This window comes from Phoca vitulina, unplaced genomic scaffold (genome assembly GCF_004348235.1).
Source record: "Phoca vitulina isolate PV1807 unplaced genomic scaffold, GSC_HSeal_1.0 scaffold21, whole genome shotgun sequence".
In the NCBI taxonomy this organism is placed as follows: Eukaryota; Metazoa; Chordata; class Mammalia; order Carnivora; family Phocidae; genus Phoca; species Phoca vitulina.
Window position 1 is genome coordinate 21238845 of NW_022589724.1, and position 26417 is coordinate 21265261.

The 26417-nt window shown below is 56.4% G+C and overlaps 1 protein-coding gene across 5 annotated transcripts; it reads right to left on the minus strand.

The window, feature by feature from the left end:
• On the minus strand, positions 1-25971 carry LHX6 (LIM homeobox 6). Of its 5 annotated transcripts, none has more exons than XM_032418741.1 (10): positions 25944-25971; positions 23898-23969; positions 23322-23504; positions 22864-22985; positions 13844-14064; positions 10711-10811; positions 10393-10488; positions 10005-10179; positions 6815-6918; positions 1-2196 (listed from the first exon to the last, which is right to left on the minus strand). In XM_032418741.1, the coding sequence occupies exons 2-10, from the start codon at positions 23964-23966 to the stop codon at positions 2176-2178; spliced, it is 1092 nt and encodes a 363-aa protein (XP_032274632.1). In that variant the 5' UTR covers positions 23967-23969; positions 25944-25971; the 3' UTR covers positions 1-2175. The 5 variants fall into 5 exon arrangements, with proteins under 5 accessions (XP_032274632.1, XP_032274629.1, XP_032274631.1 ...); XM_032418738.1 differs by lacking the exon at positions 25944-25971 and adding an exon at positions 25126-25340; XM_032418740.1 differs by lacking the exon at positions 25944-25971 and adding an exon at positions 24284-24409.
• Between the last annotated feature and the right edge of the window lie 446 nt (positions 25972-26417).

Sequence of the window (26417 nt, forward strand, 5' to 3'; positions counted from 1 at the left end):
TTGCATTAACTTTATTTATTACACAAATAGGACATTTACAAAGCACAACATGAAAGGTATGTAACAAAACAGACATTGGTTTTACAAAAAAAGTGCTTACAATTTTTTTCCGTGTGTGTGTTTTCTCCCTCTGTTTTGTATTTAAATAAATAGTCTTGGTGGCCTGTGCGTTCCCAGGCTGCTCTAACAGGCTAGTGGAGACATGTCTGAACGGCAACGTGCTACAACCACGTGATCCACGCAAGGAACAGACCCTGGGGGAGGCTCAAGGCAGAGTGGGTACTAGGTGACCCTGGGCAGGGCTCGGCTGGCCACTTACCACATGGCTGTTGTGCTCGGGGCTTCGGTCATCAGGAGCAAAAATCAAAGGAAACACGAGAGCTCCCCAGTCCCCAGGGATCAGGCCCGAGTTCCTCTTGTGAACATCGGCACCCTGCACAGGGCCAGGTACAAGCTACTCACTGGATGAGCTCTGAACCGAGCCGCATTGACCGCATTCTGGTGCTACCTTCTCTTGGCCCTGAGTCCCCTGGAACTGTCTTCGGAAGGGAAAGGAAGCAGGTTCCCTTCTTGGGCTACACCCGTGCCTCGCCCTCCTCCAGGTCCCAGAGCAAGAAAGGCATATAGGTTTTCGTTTTTAAGTGCCAACTTCAAGCATTTGGATTCCGAAACCTGATCCAGACTCCGAGAGTGATACAAGAGGGATACAATCAATCAGCGATGTCTACCACGGGCGAAAGCAGGGACAGCAGATACATGTGTGCCATGAACGTGCTTTCCCCGTCCTAGAGTCTCCTTCCAAAAGCAATGCATCAGGCTAACCGAAGCAGGAGGGAGGACTTGGGCTAGAACATGCTTACTAGCAGCCTCTAGTGGGAAATGCATCAGGACACCAAGTAATTCTGAAATTACAGGATGAGCTTGGGACAAATGGGCGTCCCCTGAAAACATAAATCATGGTCTTGTGTAGCCCAAGCCCTTTTGTTTGGGGTGGAAGAGTTACAGCAGAATAGGGACGTGAGCACAGCTGTGTCTGGCCTCCACTCTCCCGAGTGGGTGTGGCTGGCTCCACGCAGGGCTGGTGGGGAAGCCCCCACGTGCCCCCCTGGAATCCTGGGCTTGGCACACTCACCTAGGCAGCAGGCACCCTCTCTCTACTCAGAGATGGGTCCAGAATTAGCATTCCTACTGCCGTTTCCCTGGGCTCTGTTTCTCCAGCTGCCCCCATGATGGCCCCTCCAAGGAAGACGTGGCCCGAGCAACCCTACCAGGAGTCAGCAAGTAGCCAACGAGGGCCGCCGGTTCTAACCCGCGCAAGCGTTCAGAAATGCCGTCGTGCGTATCAAACAGCATCTCTGCCACGTCTCCTGTATACATACTGGGTAACTAGGTAGGAACAGTCTCCCCCCGTACACACCCCGAGTCTTCTCTTTCCTCTCCTTAAAATAGCTAGTGCCTCCCCCAGCCCAGCATACCACATCCTTCTCTGGTGGGAGTCCTAGCCGCACCCCCCACCCCAGCCCCTGCCTATCCCCCTGCCTCTTGGTCTGGGCAGGCCTCCATCTCTGCCCTGTTGGGCCTCTCAGGGTTGGTCAGTGTCTCTTCTCTCTCTGAATTAACTTGACATAACCAGACAGATGGAAATGATAAAATTAGAACATAGCTTTCCTTTGGGGACATCCCACAAACACTGTAGAGTTTTCCAGACAAAAGCAACAGAGTGGATAACATTGGGGGTTGTCGGCTATTCAGAATTCAGAGATGGTTGCAAGGAAGTAGTAAATAAAGGCCAATACGGGAAGAAAGAAAACCTGTAAATTAGAAGGCTGTTGGCGTTGCACGATTCAATTTGGCCTTTTGCTATTGTAATCAGCTTAAGTTGAAGATGACTCCTGTCTAAATGGAAAAACAGGCCGTTGTTTTCACCCAGATTCCAAATTTCAGGGAGCTCTGCCTTCTGAGAGGAGGACCCCGCAGTGCTCTTGGCAGGTTCTAGTTGTCAGCAGGAGAAGGGAAGGCCAGGCCCCGGGGGCCCGGCTGGTGGCAGTCAGGACGGCGGGTGAGGGGTGGATGCGGAGCGGGTGGATCCCTGGAAGTGGGGCTCGGACACCAGCTTTCAGCGGCTGCGGGGCAGTTGGGGGGTGCCCGTGGACAGATGCACCAGGGCCGGCAGCGTTAGTACTGAAAAAGGATGACCTGCAAGAGGAGGGCGAGGAAGGTAGCTGAGTTGGGGGCCTGCCCCACTGGGTGCCCCCCCCAGCCCGCCCAGAGGTCCTGGAAGGCATGGAGAATGAGGGTCGCTCAGGGCCCAGATCTGGTTTCAAATCCTAGCTCTGCCACTTACTTGCTGTGAGACCCTGGGCAGCTCACTACACCTCTCTGAGCCTGTTTCCTCATCTGTAAAGCGGGGGGGATGACAAAACCTCTCTTTCAGAATGCGGAGGCTTCAGTGAGATCCGAGAGCAGCAACACATGTCTGCGGGGCCCTGTGCCCTGTGCCCAGCACCATGTGAAGTGCCTTACTCACGTTATGTGACAGAAGCCTCAGCCCCGTGAGGGTGTCCCGCCATTATGCCCATTTGACAGGGAGGGCACTGAGGCTCAGAGAGGTGAAAATCAGTAAGCCCGGGATCACACAGCTAGGAAGAGGTGGACCCAGGCCTGGCCCCAGACCACGCTCTCTTTGTTGTAACACATTGCCCTCTGCCTCCGCAAGCCACCAAGACAGTCGTCACCGACACTCGCTACATCCCGGGCCATGGGCCAAGCACTTCACTCGATCTTCACAAAGCCGAAAGGCAGCCAGGTGCCTGACACACTGTGGGTGATCAGGAACGCCTGCCCCTTTCCCTTGCCCTCTTCCTCCTAAAGCACGGGACTGGCTTCTCATCAACCCCCCCACCCCCCACCCCGCCCCAGTCAACTCCCTGGGACGTTCAGGTCAAGGATTACTGGCTGGCTGGTCAGTGGGAGGTGCCTCGTCACAGTAACATGTCAGGAGGCCCTTTCAAGTGGTCTGGGGACATCGAGTGGGCATGGCCATATGGCTGTTCCATTTTCTGATCAGGAACGTTCCTTGCCCAGAGGGTTTACTGTGAGGAGAACCTGGAGGAAAGCAATGGTGACGATCTCCATAAGCATAATCACAATAACCCACATCTACGAGCCCACTCTGTGAACCACGTGCTGTGCTAAACGCTTCCCATGCGTTACCGCATTTGCTCTCGGCAACAACCTTTGGGGGTGGCAGTCGTTATTATCTCCATTTTGTGGGTGTGGGAATGGAGGCTCAGAGAAGTGGATTGTGTTCCCAGGTCTCACAGTGAGAAGGGGACAGAGCTGGGATTCAGAGATGGCCTGACTCCAGAGCTCATATCGCACCGTCTCATCCAACCTTGGGCAATGCTCTCTGACCGCTGGGATGCCAGGCTTTGGGCTCTTACTAAGAGAAGCTTTCTCAGGAGAGATAACTCTGTGGGCCTCAGTCTCTCTGTCTGATCAATGACAGTATGGCCCTGATTTCTAAGAGCTTTCCAAGCTCTGAAACTGTGAAATCAGGGGACAGGACCGAGGAGAAAGGCGGTTCTGGAAACTTTCCATGTGTGGCCAAATGACGATGAGGCGGAGTCAGGGGGTTCTCCCTGCGAATGCTCACAGCCCTGTCCTCCTGGCCAGACCAGCACTGGTCTTGGGTGGGTTCAGGAGCCTGCCCCAGGGGGTACTAAGTCTCCTCACAGCTCGGCCAGGCAGGCCTGGGGGGATTTGGGAGAAAGTCCGTAAGTCTTGCACTGATCACACACAACCCACCAGGCCTCGTGGTTTTGGCAAGAGGTGGACAGAAAAGGTCCCAGGAGCTGGCAAGAAGGGCTGACAGTGAGAGGGTGGGAGGTCATGAAGGAGGGAGAGACTTTTTTTTTTTTTTGCAGAGCTGCTGGATGTGAAGTTGGGGACGAGGCCCAGCAAGAGAAAACTCTGGCTAGGCAGCCAAACCCAGGGGTCAGAAACCTTCTACAGCAAAAGCTGCCAGACCCGAGACTGGCTCATCCTTCAGACTGAACCAGACATAACCACAAGCTTAGCTGAGTAACCAGGAGACAAGGCTTGGCTCCAAGTGCTGAGCCCAGCCCGAAACACTTCCGAGGCTCCCCTCTGCCCTGCAGGTAGAACCTAAGCCCCTCGCTCCACAGTCCAGGCCCTTCATTGTATGACCCCTGCCACCTCCTTGGGCCTCAGTCATGCCAATCACCCCGTGGTCGCTCAGACCCAGGCTCCTCTATGCCTCTGGACCTTTGCACATGCTCTTCTCTTGGCATGGAACGCCCTTCTTCCCATTCCCTGCTTCTCCCTAAGAGCTCATCACCCCCTCTTCTGGGTCCTCAAAGGCCATGTTCACCCCTCACCTCAACTGCTCTGTCACCCTGCTCACCTCCTGCTCTAAGCCACATGCTCCTTGAGGACAGGGACGGTGCCTGCTCGTCTCTGCAGGCCCTGTGCCAGGTCTGCCGGGACAAGTGCCCTTTCGTAGGAGAATGGCAGCTCCGAGGCGGGCAGTCCTGGGACAGAGGCCAGCTCTACCCACACTCACGGTGTGACACTGGTGAGCTACTGCTCTGAGCCCAGGTGTCGGAAGGTGTGACATGGAGTCAGACAGAATCATCCTCCCAGGGAGGCTGTGAAGGGCGAGGTCGGAGAGAGCACTGTGTAAACTGTAAAGTGCTGGGCAAAAGGAAGTTATGGCTGACCTGTATGGACTTCGGAGCCCAGCAGACTCGAGGCATCCCTGCACAGGTCACGTCATCTCTCTGAGCCTCAGTTTCCTTATCTTTACCAGGAGGACGGCCACCCCCACACCCACAGACACCAATCAAAGTACAGAAAACACCTGCTGTGAATGGAGGCATTGCTGGAGGAATAGCAGCTCTTGCTGTGAGCAGGACACCCCTGGCGGGTGCTCCTGGGGCACGCTCGCCCACCACCGGATCTGCGGCATTTTGTACCGCATGCTACCATTTACTTAGAAATCCGTCTGTGCAACCAGGCTGTCTGCACCATATCCCTGCCCCTCGGTGCCCAGCACGGAGCCGGGCACACAGCAGGTGCTCATTCAGGATAAGCAGAGGTGTCCTGCGGGAGTGGCTCCCCACCCCAAGCCTCCCCAGCAGGCTCTCTAAGGGTGAGGCTGGGGAATCTGCCTCTTTACTAGCTTCCCAGATGATTCTGAGGCATGCCAAGACTGTGCTCTGCTGGCCTGGAAGGTCCCTGGGGACCCTTCCAGCTGGAAGGAACTGGCCCAGTCTTCCTGGCCCTCCACACCTGCTGACTCCTGGGGCTCCCTGCCTCCCTGAGGCCTGCTACAGCAATGTTTCCAAAAGAGGCCTCCATTCAATAAAACTAGAAAAATAAAATAAAATAAAATAAAATAAAATAAAATAAAATAAAAGAGGGGCCCCAGGCTGGCTCAGTTGATAAAGCGTGAGACTCTCTGATCTTGGGGTTATGAGTTTGAGCTCCATGTTGGGTGTAGAGATGACTTAAAAAAATAAAATCCTTAAATATAAATTAATTTAATTTAATTTAAAAAGAGGCCTCCAGGGCCTCCCCACTGCCCCAGGACAAATTCCAGACTCTTCCACCTGGCAGCCCTGAGTCCCCCACCTCTCCTGCTGCTCCTCTCCCAGTCCCCCTCCTCTCCCACTGCACCAGCAATGTTGAACTGCTCAGGGTTCCCCAAGAGCCAGGGTGGTTCGTCCCCTCTCTGGTGAACTCTGATTCAGCCTTCAGCCCTGTGCGCAGACATTGCCCTCCTCTGGAGAGTCCTCCTTGTGTTCCTCCTGAGCTGTGCCCCGACCCTCCGGCTCCCTGGGTTCCCCCATCAGTTTCATCACCCTGGGTTGTGAGTCTTTTGTGTCTTCTCCTCCAGACTGTGGCCCCCACAGAGCAAGAGCTCTGCTCTCCTCATCTCTGTGTTCCTGGCCACTGACTCGGGGCTGCCGAGCACAGTCAGTACATAGCAAATGTCAGCTGAATAGATGAGGAAGTACACAGGTTTCCATCCAGGCTCTGGGACCTGGAGCAAGCTGTGCCTCAATTTCTCCGCTCCTAAAATGAGGGGCCGTCCTAGGACAGAGGTTTGCAAGGCTAACTGAGAGGTGCCTTGGCCCTGAGAGGGAGGTGGGGGTCCTACGCACTCTGTGGTTTCACCCGGAGCAGCTCTATCCACTTTTATCTGTTTTATGGGTTCTGGGAAAAAAATTTTTTTAAAGGGCGCCAGTGCTTAAAAACAAAGCTTTCAGGCCATTGGCCTGGGGGCCGTCTAAGCACCCTTCTGGATGTTCAGTCCTGATGCTTGAGGTAACCAGAGATCCCACTTCCACAAAGGAGGCCCTGCCAGTGGACCAAGGTCCCCTGCTGCCCTGCTACCCCGGGGGCCCACCACATAGGGACACTCACTCAACTGACAGGGATAAAAAAAATGAGGAAGGAAGAAGAACAGGTGACAGGGTAGGATGCAAGGTGGTGTGTGATATAAACCTTTCCTAGAACCACAAAATGTGAGCAAAGTAACTAAAGATCACAAATCTTAAAAAAAAAAAAAAAAAAAGGCCAAGTATTGGTGGGGGGGGCGGGCTACAAGGAGGCCTGTGGAGTGGCCGTGCCCACAGAACACGCTGCTCAAGCGACTGCCTTGGCGGCAAGGTGGGGGCTGGAGGATTCTGGGCGGAGAGGGTCTGCCACAGAGCGGCGTGGTGCCTGCCAGAAACCCATCCCTGGCAGGAGGGCTCTGCCCCACCACACCCAGCCTGGCTCCACTTACCTTCTCACCCCGGTTGGAGAGCGGCCCATCCAGATCGGCTTTGAGGTGGACGGGGGGTGCGGTGTAAGGCAGTCGGCAGTGCACCTGCCCGCACTGTACCTGACCTGCAGACGAGAGGGCACCTTGGAACCCGTCTGCCCCGTGCTCGGCAGGCTGGAGCCCTGGGACCAGGTTGACCTTGGCCACTTACTGGCTGTGTGTGGCCGTGGGCAAAACTTCAACAGAGTTGGTTGTAGTGCCCAATGTAAAAATCTTTATAATCTATAAAGTGCTATGTGATAACTGCCCAGCTCACTGATAAACACTCCTAAACAAGTACGTATTTAACACCGCTATGCCAAGCTCTATCCCATTATTAGGATCCTCACTTGGTGCCCTTTACCTCTTATCTCCCAGGTATCACTCAGGCTTTACACTATACCTCCTAGAGGACCCTGCACTTGTATGTCACCTTAATGATCCTGTCCCTGGCCACCCTATTTATTAACGGCAACCCAACACCAACACTCACCCCTACCCTCCCTGGCCTCCTTCCTAGCTTAGTTTTCCTCCTTCGCACTTCCCATCATCGGACTTGCTGTATATTTTTACTGTTGACTTGGCATTGTCTGTCTTTGCCAACTAGAATACAAGCTGTAATGAGGGCCGGAATTTTTGTCTGTTTTCCAGATCTAGATCTTTATGGATTTCCAGCACCTAGAATGGGGCATGACACCTAGCAGGTACTCTTTGAATACTTGTTGCATGAATCTCTGTACCTTATTCCAACATCTAAAGCTGTGGGGGAAAGTCCATCCTTATATCTGACCCAAATCTCTCATGTTTCAGGGCTTTGTCACCACAGGGGGGAAGTCCGTGGCTTCTCTCGTCCCTACCCTTCTTTCTCTCTGGTCACATGGTCCCAGGGGAGAGCCCTCTACAGAGACTTACAATTAATATGTAACTTAGGACAAGTCACTGTGCTTTCTGAGCTACAGTTCCCTCATCGGTAGAATAAAGCAATTGCATAAGACTGGGGATTCTTAACCTGGGGCGTTCCAGGAGTTTATGAACAGCCTGGGATTCACACTGAAAATTATGTGTGTATGTGCATCTTTCTGGGGTCTGGTTCCAAAGCTTTCTATCGGATTCCAAGCTCTAAGGCCCCAGGAAACTCAGAATCATGTGACTTTAGTTAACTGCAAAGCAAACTGCTGAGGTGTCCTTCAGTCCTGCAGCCAGAGGCAGCAGGTCCAAACACCCTCGACACTTCCTGCTCCACGCTGGGTTCCACCTCAAGGGGAAGCGGAAAGGGCACCCTCAGCCCCTTCTCTGAGCATCCAAGACACATCTAGGCTTCATCGACAAAGTCTGTGGGTAGAGTCCTGGGGCATGACTCTGGAGGCCGTGGCCCCACTCCCAAGGGGGTCACCGAGACCCATTACCAACTCCACAGCAAGTGCGAGCTGGCAGCCCGGACTCCTGGCACCTAGAGAGCCCCTGGTCCTTGGCGCCTTTAACAGACGAACTAGATGTTCAGTGGGCTCTGTGCGGCCTGAACGTTAAGTCATTGTTTAGGAAAGAAAGGAAGAAAAGTCCCTCCTCCAGAGCAGATGGTTCAGAAAAGAAACAGTGCAAAGAGACGTGGTTTCCAACTGGCTGCCTGGTGTAATCGGCAGGATTCCGCACAGCAAGCTGTACCAGCCAGAACCACCATCATAACGAGAGCAGCTAATACTTCGCCAGCATCCACTGAATGCTGGAGACTTGATGTCAGTGATCTCATCTGATGCTCACGCACAGCTCTGAGAGAACTATTCTTATTGTCCTCATTTTTACAGATGAGGAAATTGGTTTTCAGGGACGCTAAGAAGCTTGCCCGATGTCACACAGCTAGTAAGCGGCAGGGCTGAGATCAGAAGCCCGACGGTCTCACCCCAAAGCCCACAGCCAACCATTAAGGAATACTGGCTCCCATTACTGTGGACCCTTGGTTTCCTCATCCGTACAATGAGATAGTGATGTCTGACGTTTACACACATGCTTAGTATAGTGTCTGGCCCATGGTGGGGGCTCAGTGAACAGCAGGGCTCTCTCTGACCCTCCCCCTTCTCTTTCCCTTTTACTTGGAGCCCGAGAAGGGAGGATTCATGTTTATGGGTATGTTGTGGTCACGCCCAGCTTTGAGGAAACAAACAAGCTCAAAGGGAATGAAAATCCCTAAAAAGCACCTGCTCAATAGCAGATTCACTGAATGTTCATTCCCCCCAGAAATCCACAAGGCTACCTCCCTCTCTCCTCCAGGTTCCTACTCAAAGGTCACTCCACCACGACCCATTCCATCATCCCCATGGCATCCAGTCCCACTGACATGCCATCCCCTCCCTCCTTTATTAGTTGTCTCTCCACCCATGTCCCACTCTGGAATGTGAGCCCCAGGAGCACATAGACTTTGGTCTGTTGTGTTTTCCATTGCATTCCAGTGCTTAGCACGGAAGACGCTCAAAGAGTATTTACTGTACACATGAGTGGATTCTCACAGCCCTGTGAAGTAGGCATTATTAATGTCCCAGTTTACAGATGAGGATACTGAGATTCAACGAGGGTAGGTAATTTGCCCACAGTCTCCCAGCTGTGGATACTCTGGCCTTCTCCTACAACCCCAAACACACCCATGCCACAATGCTTTCTGGGCCATGGCCTGCCTGCATTCAGCTCCTCTGCTGCCCTGCACTCCTACCTCCCCTCTCCTTGTGTCTCACTAATTCCTATCCATCCTTGCAGTCTCAGCTTGCTGAGAGGCGGCATCTCCACAAGCTTGCATCCAGCTCCTTTCCTATAGCAATCATCACGATTAAAACCATGCTCTCATCTGTCTGGTTACCGTGCCACGTTTTCTCTCCCACCAAAACGCAAAGACTTTACCCATCCTGTTCTCTCCCTAGTCCCTGGGCCCTGGCGCTCACAGTGGGTACTTGGAAAGTATTTCTTGAATGGCCGTATGGCTTTTCTCTACGAAGGGTCCCGTCTCAGTAAGGCCGAGACCGGGAACTTAGCCCCTCTCCCCAACCCCTAAGTCCGAGGGACTGCAGACCCCACGTCTTCACCCACCGGGCTCCGAAAGGCCTCCCCACGCCTCCTCCTCCCGCGCGTGCCCCTGCGCGCCCCCCTCGCCCGTAGGCCCGGCGGCCTAGGAGTTGAGGTCACTTACTCTCAATGTAGCCGTGCAGGGTGACCATGCGCGCCCGCTCGGGGCTGCTGAACGGGGAGTAGTGGATGTCGTCGGACAGGGCGGAAGGGAGGCGGGACGGCGGCCCCCCGGAGGGCGGCACGGGATGCTGTGGTGTGTGCTTTTTATGACGCGCCCGGCAGTTTTGAAACCACACCTGGAACGACAGCCTCAGCAGCCTCAGCCTTGCGGAAAAGGGCTGGACGCGCCGCCGGGAGCCCCCGAGCAGGACTGCTTCGTCGCCTCCCGCGTAATGGCGGCCACGTGCGCCCGGGCCTGCGGCTCCCGAGCCCCGCACGCGGTGGAGGGCCCGCCCCCGACCCCTAGGCCCCGCCCCCGACCCGAAGGCCCCGCCCTCCCTCGGCCCCACCTGGATGACCCTGCGGCTGAGGCCCGTCATGTCCGCAAGCTTCTGCAGCGTCTGTGCGTCGGGGTTGTTGTCCTGCGCGAACTGCGCCTGCATAACCTGCGGGGAGTAAAAGGGGCAGTGAGGCAGGAACGCGCCGAGGTCTCCCAGACCCCGGCCCAATCAGAGAGGATCCGGCCCGGAGGCCACGCCCCAGACAGCTACGGCCCCTCCCCGCCACCCGCGGGCCCTGGCAGAAGGGGCGGAGCCAGGGACCCTCTCGGCCCCGCCTACCTCCAGGGCCCGCCCACAGCCCCGGCCACTCGCAGCCTGCCCGGGTACCTGCAACTGCTCGGCCGTGAAGGATGTCCGCGCGCGCTTGGCCGGTTTGGGTTGACTGTCCTGTTCCGAGGGCACTGCACCCTCCAGCGTGAGGCCGTTCCCTGGGGGTGACAGAAGTGGCTGACCACGCGTCCCCATCTCTTCTAGTGGCATCCTGGAAAGGACGGGGGTGGGGGCAGCTGGTCCCTGGAAGGGTCAGGAGTGGAGTTGGCTGGGAGCGGGGATCCCAGAGTCGTAGTCCCTGAGCTCTGTCTTTTAGAAAAGGGGCTGTCATTTCTGAGCGTTTGCTCAGTATCAGACGCTGCTCTTTCGGTGTGTCCTTTGTGTCTGGCTCACAGCCCCATTTTACAGCAGAGGAAAGAAACTGAGGCTCAAAGAGAAGAAAGTCCCTGCCCAGGACCTTTCTCACCTAGTGGCTTACAGCTGGCTGACCCTAGTGCCCCAAACTGGACTCCCTCTTAGCTAAGCCCGGGAAACCAAAGGCTGGTGGAGGTAAGATGGAAGCAGGTTACAGAACTGTGATTCTAATTTTGTAAAAATGGATGGAAGCAAAAAGGTTGAAAGGATATACACCAAGGTGCTAGCAGTGGTTACTTCTAAGGAGTGCACTTATGGAGACTCCTTTCAATATTTCTGTAACTTTTGAGGTTTTTACAGCAATCATATGTCACTTTATTTCCCTAAGGTTTAATTTTGTTAACTGGAGCATATGTTAGCCATTCTCTTTCCACTTATATTACTTTTACAATCACACTAAATACATTCCCATTTTATTTTTGATACCTCATTTTTCTAGGTAATACATGCTCCTTATCAAAAACTCAGAAAATTCAGATAAGCACAAAGAAGAAAATAAAAATCACCAGTAATTCCACCACGGTTCACAATTAGTTGTATTATTATTATTATTATTTTTAATTAGGAAAAGCGCTATGTTGGCGGGGCGGAGGGGGACCAAACTAACATGGCACCATACATACAGAGAAAAAAATCTGGGAAGATATGAGAGGTGGTAACGTTTAGAGCGATCTTTATTTTCTTCTTTTTGCTTAACCATCTTTCCTAAGTTTTCTATGATGGAAGGGTGTGTGTTTAAGCTTCAAAGTAAAACAGCAGGGGCACCTGGCTGCCTCAGTTGGTAGGGCATGTGACTCTTAATCTCAGGGTCTTGAGTTGAAGCCCCACGTTAGGCATGGAGCCTACTTAAAATTTTAAAAATAATAAATAAATAAATAAATAAATAAATAAATAAATAAATAAAATAAGAGTAAAGGGATGCCTGGGTGGCTCAGTCAGTTAAGCATCTGCCTTCAGCTCAGGTCATGATCCCAGTCCTGGGATCGAGCCCCGCATCGGGCTCCCTGCTCAGCGGGAAGCCTGCTTCTCCCTCTCCCACTCCCCCTGCTTGTGTTCCCTCTCTCGCTGTCTCTCTCCCTGTCAAATAAATAAATAAAATCTTTAAAAATAAATAAAATGCTTTAAAAAATAATAAAATAAAATAAGAGTAAAACAGTAAACTACACTGGGGACTGCTCACTAAAGGAGATCTGAGGCCCCAAGCCTTCAAGCTCCCCTGCATGGTAGGAGTCTGGGGTCGGCCTAGAGGTGAGAGAGAGAGTTATAACTGGCAAGGCTGTGGCTAGGGGTGGTCCTGATTGGTCCAGATATGGAAGGGGGTCACTGATGGGCCATGGTATAGAGGGAGCCTTGACTCCTGGGATTCCATCCCAGTACCACTGCTGACTGGCCACCACTGCAGGTAACTTCATACAACCTCAGCCTCACTTGCTTCCCACCTAGGTCACTTAGTCCTGATCCTGGCAGGAGAAAGTGATGACCTTGGTGTGGCCATGGTCTGGAACACTCTAGAAATTCCTGACTAGTTCCCAGGCTAGAAACTGAGGTCGGGTGGTCCATATACCTCCAGAGAGGCCCTGAGGATGGGAAAGACACTTTGTGGTATTAATATCCCCCTGGGAGAGCAGGCAGGCCAAGGATTGGTGTGCCATTTTTTTCAATGGTTAAATGAAACTTAGAGGGGTGGCCACATCCCAGCAGCCTCCCTTGTTTAATGAGGTCTGATTAAGAGTCCCTGGAGCTTGGGAAGGGGTTGGTATGGTATGGTGGTTAAAAGCCTGGGCTTTGGAGTCAAGCCAACTGCTAGTATGCAACCTTTGGCAAATCACATACTGCAGATAACCTCTGCATGTTTCCTCATCTGTAAAATGGGGACACATCAGCTACTTCTTGGGATTTTTGTAAGGATTGCACAAAATAATCCACATTACAGAGAAGTTAGCAGCTTCCAAAGACCCAGGCAGGAAAATTATGGAAAAGGGTCCCTGACTCTGCCCTCAGCCCAACTTCCATTCTTACCCCTTTCTAACCACCAACCCACCTGTGACTCAATCCTCACAGTCCCCGGAAGATGTGAACCCTGTCTGCTGGCCTCTGTGTCTTGGGAAGACACAGTATTGGAGCCAGAAGAGATTTAGGGATCTTTCTAGTTGACCGTCTATCTTGCACAGACGGGGAGACTGAGGCCCAGAGAAGAAAGGAAACTTCATATGTTTCCCAGAAGCAAAACTGGAGCTCATGTCTCCAGACTGAAAGGCCTTTTTCCTTACAGTCCAGGATGAAACCCCCCAGCCCCAAATCTCTGGCTTGGAGTTGCTGGCAGAGGAGTTGGGAGAACAGAGTGGAATCATCTCTCCAGGACTGGCCCATGGTCAGGTGCAGGCAGCGGGAGGGCCTGAGTCCTCAGGCCAACCAGAGCTGGCCAAAGGTGGAGTAGGCTGCCCCATTATGAGAATCATCTCTAGGGTTCATTTAGTGTCTCCTGGCTTTACAACACATCAGCTCATCTGTCTTTGAGAAGGTGTCTTATCATTAGCTCCATTTTACAGATGAGGAAACAACTGCCGAGACAGACTGTGACTTCCTACTCCCCAGCAAAGGATGGAGCCAAAAGCGCATGCTCCGTGTGTGCAGCCCCACGCCTACGCAGTCTCCGGGTGGTCCACGGAGCGCCTGCTCCTAGAGGAGTGTGGTCAGTTCCTGCGGTGCTGGGGGGCGGGGGGAGAGGGCTGGGCACAGAGGTGTGGCAGGGTGCTGGGCGGGGCGGGTTGGGTACCGTTCTCGGCGGCCCTCTTGAGGTTCTCGATCATGGTGTCGTAGTGGATGCGGCACAGCACCTTCTCCTCGACCAGGCCAAACTCCTCGCCCGTGGACAGCTGGCGCTTGCACGAAAAGCAAGCGAAGCAGGCCAAATGGTAGGCATTGCCGCGTGCCCGCCGCACCCAGTCGCTGGCATAGATCTGTCGACCGCACCGTGCACACTTGGTCCCAAATCGGCTGCGGGACACCGGGACAGGAAAGGGGGGTGGCGAGGCTCAGACAGGCTCCCCCTTCCCCCTCCAAATCCCAGTGGCCCTCCAGCACCCTGCCTCCTGGCCTTTGTTCACCCACAAATTTCCCTTTGCCTGGATCCGCCCAGTACTCCACACCCCTGCAGACACCAGCTCACCTTCACTCTGAGAAGGTGAGCTGGTGGGTGGTTTTTATTTTCTTCTTGGTGCTTTTCTGAGTTTTCCAAATTTTCTACAATGATCCCTTACATTCGTAGATAACTAATCTGTTCATTAAAATATATCGTGCTAGGGAAAATATATAACATAATAACATGCAAGTTTTTGAGCACTTACCACATGCCCAGCAAGATTCTAAGTGTTTTATGTTGATTATCTCAATTAATCTTCATTTCGCAGATGAGGAAAATGGGGACCAGAGAGTTAAAGTAACTTGCACAAGGTCACACAGCTTGCAAGGTAGAAACCCAAGATGAATAAACTGTACCCCAGCGGTAGAGATGCTCAGTGTTTCTTGGAAGCATAGATGGATGTGTACTTACTGGCTTTGTGCCCTTGAGCAAATTGTTTAACCCCTCTGAGTTCTCACTTTCCCTGCCCTGAGCTGAGCTAGGTGACCACGGCAGAGACTACTGCTTAGTACTTTGCAGCCTATTAAGTACCCAGCCAGTCCCAGACTCCGGAGCCCCAGGACATTCTAACAGTAAATATTAAAAAGACAAACAAACAAACAAAAGGCCCAGATCAAATGTCCCCTCCCCCTTAAGCCTTCCTTGTTGGACCTTTTCCCCATCTCCCCCCACCCACCCACCCCCTGCCTTGTAGCCTGGCTATTTGCGTGTGCCTGCCTCCACTAGCCCACTGGGAGGCCCTCCAGGAAGCTGTAGAGTCTGGTTTACCCAGTCCCAGAAGTCAGCGCAAGGCCTGACCCCTGAGCACCAGGGAAGGTTTTTCTTTAAGTAGATGACTCATTCGGTGACCCTGTCCCAACCCTCAGTTTCCTCTGGTGCCCACTCTATTTCAGGGAATGATGCCACCACTCATCCAGCCCCTCAAGCTTAGAAATCTAAATCATGCACTCCTCCCTCTCTTCAGCCCCACATCTAGCCAATCACCTGGCACTGTTGGTTCTTTCTCCTAAGTATCTCTGGGATCCCTGTCCTCCCCAGGGCCACAGCTGCCCTCCTAGGCCAGAATCTGCCCTGCTCGGCCTGTTGCCAGCGCCACCCCGGCCAACAACCGTTCCTCCACACAGTGGCCACAGCGAAGTTTCCAGCATGCGCAGTGAATCCTGTCCTGCCCTGCTTAAAATCCTTTGGTGACTCCACTCAACCCTCGGGATCTGGTCCAAGATCTTTGGCATTTACAAAGCCTGGCGGACCACAACCTCTTAGACTCATCTCCCTAACTTTCCCCACCCACACCCCAGCAGGAGTCCCAGGCAGCCAGGAGGGAAGGTCAGTGCCAGGTCTCTATGGCCCCCTGTGAAGCACCTTCCCAGCCCAGGCCTATGCACAGACAGCGCTCATCGCACACCGCCCCCCTGCCGAGTCCCCCAGTTCCAGCACCAGTCTGGCAGCATTGGTCAGGCGGGTTTGTAAAGGTCAGATTCTTCGGCTCTCCCTCCCACCGCCTGTATTCCTGGGAGAGGACCAAGAAGATCTGCCTCTGTGTCCCCAGGGCCGGCACACTTCCACCCGGAGGAGCACTCGGAAATGCCTGTGAATGTGTGCAGAAACCAGTCGAGCAAAGGCGCTCTGGTTACAGCCTCGCCTGCCTTGGCAAAGGCAAGCAACTGTCAACTGAGTAAACGGTCTTGGTTTAAACCGAGTGCGGGAGCGCGGAGGCCTTGGCCCGCCCCGGCTCCAGACGTAACTCCAACGCCACGGTCTCTGACCAGGAGCGCAAGGGGACCCTGTCGCTGGCGGCGCGGTTTGCTCAGTCGGGCTGTGCTGCGCGCCTCTGCTGGGTCAACCGCCCCCCAAACCGAGGCGGTTCCGAACCTCGGAAACTCGGCTTCCCCAGGGGACAGCCTAGCACAGCCCGTGGTTTCTTTCCCAATCTCTCAGTAACGGGGAGAGGAAACCGCTTAGCCCACCCCTGCCTACTCTCGCCGAAGGGCGGACCCGGGGTTCCGCTGCCCCACTGCTTGTGCGCCGTTTAGGAGCACTTTCTGGCCTTGGAGAGGAGGGAGCGGCCAGTCGAGGGCAGAGCAGATAGAGCGACCCAGGATCCCGGGGCGCAACGTCTTCATTGCACACCCTCGGCTTCGCGCAACCGCGTGAGGTGGAGACTGGCGCGCATTTTGCACACGTGGAATCGGAGGTTCAGAGCGGACAAGTGACTTGCCCAAGACCACAAAGAGCGTGGGGCTTGGGGTCGAGGTCCGCTCTGAAGTGCAAAAGGAACCTAGAACCTGCGGAAGCAGCTGGGCGGGAGGTGATTAGGGCTGGATCTCAGGTGTATTAACTGGAAACGGGCCTGGTCTGACCCCGACGCGTCCCGACTCCCAGCCCCGGGTCCCGGAAAGTCCCGGGCGTAGGGCCCTGAGGCCCAGCGGACTCCGGAAGGCGGGGAGTGCGTTCCCAGGGAGAGGGGAGAGCCGGGGAAGGGAAGGTCCCGGCCTTCAGAGGCCAGGTGAGAGCGACTGCGTCTCCAACCTGTCGTCTCCGTGCGCCACGACCCGTGAGCTGCGCCAGAGTACACGACCCAGATCCTCGCGCGCGGCTGTGCCAGATTCCTTGTCCTTTGGCAGAGATGAGTCCAAGACACCCCGCGCACCCCTGATCTTCCCGCTCCACACGCCCGAGACGCCCCGGCGCCTTCTGCGCCTACACTGTAATCCTACACTCCTTGCTACCAAGCGGACCCCGCGAGTGGTCTCTCAGCAACTTTCTCACCCTCCACGTGTCACCCCAAATGACAAGAGCTGTCCCCAGCCGTAGGATCTCCCCGCGCTCGCCGTGGTTCCTCCCAGTCAACGAAATCACCTTTGCGATGGATTCTTGGATGGGGGGGAGGGGGTCATTATGCAGTTTTGGATGCGTTTGCGGGCCGCTTCTGAAACGTATCCTCCACCCAGGGCAGGGGTCAGTGGCACAAACAAGGGGGCACGAGGAGGCTTACGGATCGAGGCTCTCTGACAAACCGATAGACTCCTTCCCAGGCGGGCTGCGAGGCCCGAGCCGCCGGATTCCGGAAGCAGCGAAATCGGCGGCGAGACAACGAAACTTCAAGAATGGGGTGTTCGGGAGCTGCGAAGGGAGCGCCAAAGGGATTAGGGGGCGCGGCTACCGCCCTCCACCCCCAGCCTTGTGCGCGCCCCTCCCTGGATCCCGGCGCGCGCCGTGGGGTAAAGGCGCAAAGGACAGACACGCTCTGGGCGTGGAGAGGTGTCTGACAGACGCTGCGCATCCTGGCAGCTGCTGAAAGGAGTGGGGTGGCCATGTGGATCTCCTTACCCTCTCTCCCCCGAGTAGGGAACAGAGACATCTGGGTACTCGTGGTTGTGCGGAGGGAGCTGTGCGCCCTTGACCAGGTCAAGCTCACTCTCCTGGCCTACTTCCTCTGGGTACCGAGTTGGTGTTCAGTCATTATTTGTTAGATGAATGAGCCTCAACGAAAGAGCCTTTCAGAGTTTCACTACGACTCCTTTCCCCCTTATTAAGATACCCGAAGCTCTGAATGGGAAGCTGGAGAGTCGGTGCGGAAACTCAAACCAACATTCATGTATTTTGCATCCAGAACACTCACTTGATGGCCTTAGAGAGATTCTAAGAGGCCAACAAGGTGGATTGGAGGTGGAGCCCTTCCTATCCCCTCTGTTCCTTCCTTTCTAGGCAAACTCTTAGGAGAGGAAGCCAGAAAAAAACAGAACCAGCAATTATGAGGTTAAAACGCCCCGCCGCCTCGGAGGTCCCGGCCCAAGGCCCCTCCCCAGAACTCCTCTCTCCGCTCCCCCAACATCTGTCCCCCAACAGCTGGCGGCCGCTGGGCCGCTCTCTGCCGCGGTGGGGGGCCGCTTCCCAGCTCTGGGCCTCCCTGGGGACCCTCGCTCTGGGGGAGGGGTGGGGTTCTCCCGCTGGAGCCCGCAGTTGGAGCTTGGGCTCTAGGAGGAAGGCCAGAGAAGGCTGAGGGCTTGCCCTAAGTCACATGGGCCAAGCAGAGGACAGGAACTTAAGCCGGCTGCCCAGTGGCCCAGCCCAGGACACTCTGAACCCCACCCGTATCTACACCAGGAGCAGTAGTTAACCCTTTACTCCCCACTCCAATGGGCAGAAGGCAAGAGGGCCAGGGACCATGGTGACCTGATCCTGGCAAAGTTGATCTAGTCACAGCCTCTGAGGAGGTCACTCCTGTCCTAGTGCTCCCAGGGCCCACCCAGGAAGAGTCACACACCAGAGCACACTGCTGGTGCTCCTTGTGTGAAGCCAATGAAACTGGGCAGGGGATCTCAGGGCCAGGAGAGAGGGGTCTTTGCCATTCCACGACCTCACCTTGTAGAGAGCTGTGGCTGACATATCTCACCTATAAAAGAACAGTACTGAGTGTTTTAGACACAGGGATGGTGGAGTCGTGTGGCCATGGGGCTTACCCAGGCTCTGCCACTTACTAGCTGCGTGACCTCACCTCTGAGGACCTCAGTTTCCCCTCCTATAATGTGGGGATTATGACAGTATGGTAATCACAGGGTGGACCTGAGGATTCAATGAGATAGAGCATGCCACTAATTAACGCAGTTCCTGGCTTGAGAAGAGCTCTATACATTCTGGTGCACAGTATCCTCACCCCTGTCCAGCCCCTCTTACACTCTCTCACCGAGTGACCCTGGGCTCCACTTCCCTCTCCCCCAGGGCATCAGTCTCCCCAACCATACAATGGGCATGATGCTTGGGGGGTTGAATGAGGAGGCACAGCAGATCAGTCCATGCCCCACTGGGGGGGGGGCAGCAGCTGCAGGTCAGTGGGTGGGAGGAAGCTGTCTGAGGCTGTGGTTGCTGAGGGCAGTGGAGATATGAATGGCCCAGAAAGGAACGCTATTTTCCCCCCAGGACTTTTCTTCACTTCTTGGAAGAAAATAGAAAGAAAAATGGTCTTAACCGAAAAAGCAAAGAAATTAAAAGCAATATCATATTTTCCCTGGTGGTCTGCTAGGACTCAGGGAGTGAGGGTTACTAGGAATCTGGTTGAACCCACAGGGGCTGGTGAGGTCCCTCCTTGGAAGGAGAGTTGGAGAAACTGAAGCAGAGAGGCTGAGCAGTCTTGCCAAGGGCATTCCCCCCCCCCCTTCCTCTGAAGCCTCCCTCCCTGGTGAGTTTGGAGGGCCTTCCTAACTCCTAACTTCCTGAGCCACCAACACCAGGCTTGGCCAAGGGAGACTGTGGGTCTATGGGACGGTGTCAAGAAGAGGCAAGAAGAGGGATGGAGCAGAGGAGAAACCCTTCCCTGAGGGATAAGACCAGAGGCCAGAGGACCATGGAAGACGCCCCACGCCCCCCCCAGTCCCCCACCCCCACCCCCGCCTCCTCCATGAGGTCTTGGCCACTTCCTTCCTCCCCCTGCCCTACTGGGAGATCTTCGCCTCTCCTAGGGCAGAATGCTCCAGTCCATATCCCACCAGACGCTTGACCTTGGGCTTCAGGAAACAGAGGGCTAGAGAAACTCGGTGCATGGCCTCTGCGGGAGCCCCAGCTCTTGAGGGGGACCTCTGTCACCCATGCCAGCATTCATGCTCTCCCCAGGAAAAGCTCCTTTGGAGCAGCCACCCAGAGCCTGGGCTGATGCTGAGAGCAGACAATAGTCCCTGCCGGGCGCTCTGCAGCGGCTTTTTCTTTCCCTTTTTGTGGGTTTTATCATTTTTGTTACAGGTGGGGCTGCCAGGGATGGGTTATGCCTGCAGGGAGACCTGGCTGGGGAAGAAATGATCAGGACAGCCACAATTCTTCCCTCATTCCAGGGAATGTAAGCTTTTATCCCGTCCATTTTCTTAACCAAAAATCTGTTTTAGTTTTGCTTTTGGGGCTTTTGTCACTGGAAAAGGATTAGTGCTCAGAACCTGCCGCCTAGAAATGGCCTGGCCCCATCCCTCCAGGCAAGCCCTGCTCCTCAAACTGTCAGTGGAAATGCCATCAGGGGACTGTGCCCAGCATCCACTCTGCCAAGCAGGATAATGGTGACGATCAAGGCATCCATAGCACCTGCCATTTAGGGAGACTCTACCGAGCCTTCCTCCCTACACTGGCCTCCTTGGCAGCTCAGACAGACAACCCTGGAAGTAGGACACTGAGGGCAGAGAGATGTAGTCACTTGCCCAAGGTCACACAGTGATTCAGTGTTGGCTTGATAGAGCCCAATTACTGCCTGTCCCCACAATAGCTACACCCCCCATCCTCCACCCCACCGCAGTGGGAAGGGGGACCCCAGAGCCAGTGAGGCTCCGAACAGTGGGATCGGGATCTCAGTTTTGACTAATCCTTGAAGGTCTAGTAAAGCACAGCATCCAAGAAGGCTCCATCCAGCCTGGGCACGAGCTGAGGCTGGAGAAGCAGGGAGGAAGCTGCCAGGTCCACCGTCATCAGGAGGGCCAGGAGAGGGGTCTAGCCCTGCCTTACTCTGCAGAAGGAGGCCGACATACCATCCTCCTGGGTTCCTCAGGCTGGAGCCCTGTCCCTGGCTAGCTGATGAGCCCAATGAGCCCTAAAACAGCCGCTGCTTGCTTTTGGGGTTTTCTTGTTTGTTTGTTTTGTTTTGTTTTGTTTTGTACCAAACGGAGGCAGGCATAGAGCAGGGAGGTGGCAAGACAAGGACTCTAACCTCCATTTCCTGCCCTGGCCAGCCAATAGTCAGATGGGACAGTGGAGAAAGACATACCCACTACGCGATGGTAACCCCCTCTGACGCACACATGTGGCAGTCCACATCCACAAATCCACATTCACATCACACCGTGGCTCCTCAATGCCAGGGGTAAGGCCTTCAGCAGGAATGTCCCCTCAGAGAAGTGGGGTAGGAAAGACGGGATTTCAGAATTCTCACCCTGTCACCTCTGGGTCCCTGTCCAGACATAATCTTGTCCCCACTACCTTGCACACATGCACGCATACACACACACACACACACACACACACAAAGTCCCAACATTCACACGGAGACCTACACTCTTGATGCTCACACATAAACTAAAAGACAAATACTTGTCATAAAGGAATGCACACACTGGCTTCGTACCCCTGACCTTGTTCAGTGACACAGTCGTCCAGTGCTACCGCACAGACACACGGACGCTCCTTGCATGTTGAGTCCCAGGCTACCCGGTAGACCCCCCTCTCCCCATGCACACCCCAGGTGCATAGTCTTTCACATCCATACACAGAAGAAGGGAGAGTCCACTTCTGAAACCATCCTTCCTATGGTTTCCCCAGAGTACTCCAGCCCCAAACACTGCAAGCTTCACCCTAGACTCAAGATCCTCTCTTTCCAAGTGCCAGGAGACTCCAAGCCAGAGGTAAGGGGGCAGGCATTACCTTCCCACCCCTTTCCTTGACTATCAGGGCCAGGGGTCTTTCTAGGAAGACTGAAGCCATGACCTCTGCAGAGGCAAGGATGGGAAGGACGTCTGTGGGTTACCAGGTGGTAACAGGGGAGTAGCTTTCTCCACTTCCTGATGAAGCCCTTGGGAACAAGCATCCCTCCCAAGAACCGGTCCCTCTCTGCTCTCCCGGACTCTGTAGGCCTGGTGGCCCGGCCTCAGGTCAGGTTCACGCTTCCCGTCAGCATCAGGCCAAGCGGCCCGCTGTGCCCCTGACCTCGCGGTGACCTCGACCCCGTGACCAGGTCAGGCCTGGGCGCGCCGTTAGGAGCCCAGCGCTCGCAGGCGGCCGGAGACGCGGCGGCGCGGCGGGAGGGTGAGCCTGGCTTGCTGTCGAGAGCTGCAGGGCCGCGGCTCTGCAGCGCGGAGAGCCCAGCCCAGGGTAACCCTACTCGGCGGCCCTGGTGGCTGGGCCCGACTCTCCCCCTTCCTGTCCCAGCGAGCGGCGGCTCAGCGTCAGAGCCTGGACCTGGCAGAGGCTGAAGCCCGAGACCGAAACGACGACGGAACGGAGATTGAAACAGGCGCCTCGGGACCCGGGCAGGACTCCAGACTCCCAATGCGACACTCGAGCGACGCCGGGGTCTGAGTTGAGGCGGAGCCGGAGAGGTTGGGGCTTAAGACGAAGCGTTTGGGTATGGGACGGGATCTGAGAGCTGCGAGGCTAGTGCTTAGGGCCTGACCAGACCCAGACCCACGGAGGAGTCCAGGGCAGAGCCGCAGCAGGAGCCTGGAGGCCAGCTCGGGGTCGGCCGGGAGAGACGCGGGCACGGCTGCGGTCCGAGTGGGGTTGGACCCCGGAGCTGGAGCGCTCTGGAGGCGTAGCCAGATCGCGGCTGGGATCGGAGCGGGTCGGGGCCGGAGCCCGGGATGTCAGAGCTCGACCCAGGCGCTTGAGGTCGGAACTGGAGCCAGACACTCTGCAAGCCCCGAGACGGAGCCAGAGACGCGACCCAAACCGAGTGGGCCGCAGGAACCGGAGGCGGGTCGCGGGCCGGGACCTGGGCCGGCACCCGCGCGCGGCCTGGAGCTCCTCGTTCGGGGCGCTGAGAGCGGGCGGGCTGCGCCGGGAGTGCCCTGGGGGTCGGGGCTTGGGCGCCAGAGGCCGCGCGCCGCCAAGGCGTCCTCCGCGCGCGCCGCGGGGGGGGGGGGGGGCCTGCCTGCGGCGACACTGCTGGCCCAGCGGCCGCAGCCTACCTGAAGTAGTCCATCTTGCAGAAGATTTCCTTGTTCTTGATGTAGCAGCTGTTCTGCTGCCTCAGCGACGTGCGACACACGGAGCACTCGAGGCACCGCACGTGCCAGATGAGGTTGTTGACCTGGGGAGGGGGCGGAGGTGGGGGACGGCTCAGAGCGCGCCTCTTTTCACGCCGGGCCCCAGCCTCCCCGGCCCCATTTGCAGATACTGTAGCTGGAGGTCTGAAGGTGGGTAGGACTTCCCCACTTTTCTGCTGTAAGGTAGAATTACACCCTTCCCATTTTTCAGACGGAAACCCGGGGGTGCGGAGAGACTCTAAGATTTGCCCAAAGCCGCCCAGTCAGGCAGCGGCTGAGCCAGGATTAGGAATTTAGTGGACCTGGCGCCGGCGTTGCGGTCTTCAGGGATGCAACCCACACCCCGCCGACACACACGCAACACCCCGCCCCCGTCTCACCTTGAGCAGGTACCGGTCCAGGATCTCAAGGCCGCAGCTGGAGCAGATGTTCTTGCCGGCGGACGGCACGGAGGAAGCGGCAGAAGGCGGTGAGCAGACGGATGGCGTGCTGGGCGTACAGGGGGAGGCCCGGCCCTCGTCCTTGTCCAGGGCGCCTGCCAGGGCCTCGGCGTCCGACTGAGCCTGCAGGCGGGGAGACAGGGAGAACGGCGCGCTGAGCTGAGCGCCCGGCCGGGGGCCCGGCGTCGCTGCTGCCTCGGAGAGAGATCTGGGGCCCCAGCGCATCAATTGACAACGAAATTCTCCCGACACGCCGTTCCACGGGCTACAGGATAGGAATGGAAGGGCCTACTGTAGAGGAAGGGACGGCCCCAACTTTCAACCCGCGCGTCCTGGGTGCTGGGGACGGTTAAAGTCTACATTTCCGGCCGGAAAACCGAGGCGCAGAGAGGGGCGGCGCCTTCCCGCAGTCCCCCGGCGCATGGGCAGCGGTTCGGGGCCGGAAAGCCGGTCAAGGTCCCCAAGGGCCGGGCAGCCGGCGGACGGGGGAGCGAAGGCAGGGCCGAACGAACTCACCATGGCGGGCGGCGCGGTCCCTTCAAGACAGCGGGTGGTCGCTTTGCAGCCGGACCCTGGCTGGGCCATCACCTGGGGGAGGGGGAGGGAACTCAGGCGGCGGCGGCTGCACAACTGACTCCGCGCAGCCTGAGCCCAGCGCCTCCACGCGCCTGTTATATAAACCGGCGCGGAACAATGAGTCTTAACTTTGTAGTGGGCATTTAAAGCCCTTCCCCACAAAAGCGGTGTCTCTCTAATGAAGCAATTTGAATTTGGATTGGATTTTTTCCCTCTCTCTCCCCCTCTCCCTGCACTTAACCCGTGGCTCTTGAAGTAATCGCTTAGTTCCCTTGCAATCCAAGCCTCTGAGGGGGAAAAAAAACACGCGCACACACACAAACTACCTGCAATTAGAAATTGTCGTGAATGCCCAAGATAAGAGGTAGCCAGAGTGTCAATTCCAACTGTCAATCAGTGAGATCCATCAGGCCGCCCAAAGAATTGCAAATTTGATTTTTTAATGGTAGTAATTAAAAATCGAATTTTTGCTCCCTCCACCCACCCCCCTTCCTCGCTCCCTTCTCCTCCTCTCGACACAAAATGCAAAAAGGAGAAAAGAGAGAAAGAAAGAAAATAAAAAGGAGATGGGGGGGGGCGTTTGAGGAAAATAAAACCCGGAGCGCTGGGAGCATCAGCCCGCAAGCCCAGCGCGCGCTGCGAAATTGATGCCGCGATAGTGACACGAATTCAGGCGCCTTTCGAGGGCCAGTCCGAGGGAAACCCCGAGCAAAATGGGGGCGAGGTCCGGGGGAAATGGGACCAAAAAGAGAAAACGGAGGCGTCCAAGAAGAGGAAAAAGCACCCTCCAGCCCCTCGGCGCGCCCGGGACCGGCCCCGCGTCGGGATTCTCAGCGTTGCGCCAGCACAACCCCCGGCGCATCGACGCTATCAGCGCCTATTCAGACGGACAATACCCGCCTCGCCTCCTCTTGATTCGCCTGTGTCTTTGCTAAATCGCTTTTTGAGAAATTCCTCCAACATTTGCATAATGTGTTCCCGCTTTCCGCGACCCCCCCCCTCCGCGCTCGCGCGCGCTCACACACTCACATACACACACTCCCAGGCGCACCCCCGAACCCCTCCTCCCCGCGGCCGCCCGCCACCCGGCCCGGCCCGGCGGGGTCCCGGCCCCTGCCCGACGCCGGTGGCCCGGGCCGCTCACCCGCTCGCTCGCTCGCTCGCTCACCTGGTCGGTGGCGGGGCCGCCCTCGGCCGGCAGCCGGCAGCCCTCGGGCAGCGCCGGGGCGGCGTTCTCATGCTTCCAGTACATGGGCCGGGGAGCGGCGGGCTCGGCGGGCACGCAGCGCGGAGAGCCGCGCCGCGAGGGGCCACGGCCGCAGCGGGAGCAGAGGCTGAAGCAGGAGCTGGAGAAGAGCCGAGGCGCCGGCCCCGCCGCCCCGGGCCCGGCCCCAGCCCCCGCCCCCGGCCCGCGCGCAGCCCCGGCCTCCCTGGCTGCTGCCGCCGCTGCCTCGGAAGAAGGTCCCGACAAACTTGGAGAGGCCCCCGCCCCCTCCTTCTCCTCCGCCTCCCCCTCCTGGTAGTCCTCCTCCTCCTCCTCCTCCTCCTCCTCCTCCTCCTCCTCGCCCTCCTCCTCGCCCTCCTCCCCCTCCAGCTGCGGCGGCGGCCGCCCTGCCGCTGGAGCCCCGCTCGGTTCAAGATGAGTCATGCGTGACCAATCCCCTCCCCGCCAAGGCAGAGCGAGACACACACAGCGAGGCAGCGACCCAGAGACACACACACACAGACATATAGACACACAGAACCTCAGAGCTGCTGACAGAGACTCACACAGCTGACATACAAAGGCATCAGCCCCCCCCCCCCCAACTCAGCCCTCACTACCGCCCCTCCCTCAGGGGGCACCCACAGCCCTCAGGCACAGCCCCGCTCGCAGGTACAAGAGGGACCCATGGTCACACTGCGGGCCGAGCTGGAGTCCATATACTCTGTTGCTGCGGTCCCACTCCCGGTACATCTGTGTACATAACTGCCGCAAATGATTACCTGTTCACATCATTTACAGGAATACGAGGCATCCGTATGCACACCTGAACAAATGCCTCTGCTCCGTAACAACCAGAGAGTGGACCGGCTCCTAGGGCTGAATGGGATTGGGTTGGGTGGGGGATGGGGAGTTACTTGGTGTGTGTGTTGGGGGGGGCACTTGTTTCCCTCAATTCTCCTGGGAGGGATTGCCTGGGCTATCCCCATTCCCTTTGGGATTTGCTGAGACATCCAGTCTAATGCACACCTCACCTTCCGTAGAGTTCTATTGATAGTCAGAGAGGTGGGGATGGCAGGGGAGCCCAGGCGTGTGGCTAGGAGACACGGCCCCTAAACACACACACACACACACACACACACAAAACCCTCAGACTCAAATGTAGAGGCTTACACACACGAACACTCTCCACAATATCCACACACAAGTGGACACTCACAGCCTCCAGCCCCCTTCTCCACACACAAACTGAGCCT

Coding starts and splice junctions, on each gene's coding strand:
- LHX6 (XM_032418738.1), bottom strand. CDS start 25,209: ATGTACTGGAAGCATGAGAACGCCGCCCCGGCGCTGCCCGAGGGCTGC. Junction 23,505..23,897: donor GGACCGCGCCGCCCGCCATG/GTGAGTTCGTTC, acceptor CCCCGCCTGCAG/GCTCAGTCGGACGCCGAGGC. Junction 10,812..13,843: donor CAAGAGGGCCGCCGAGAACG/GTACCCAACCCG, acceptor TGTCACCCCCAG/GGAACGGCCTCACGCTGGAG.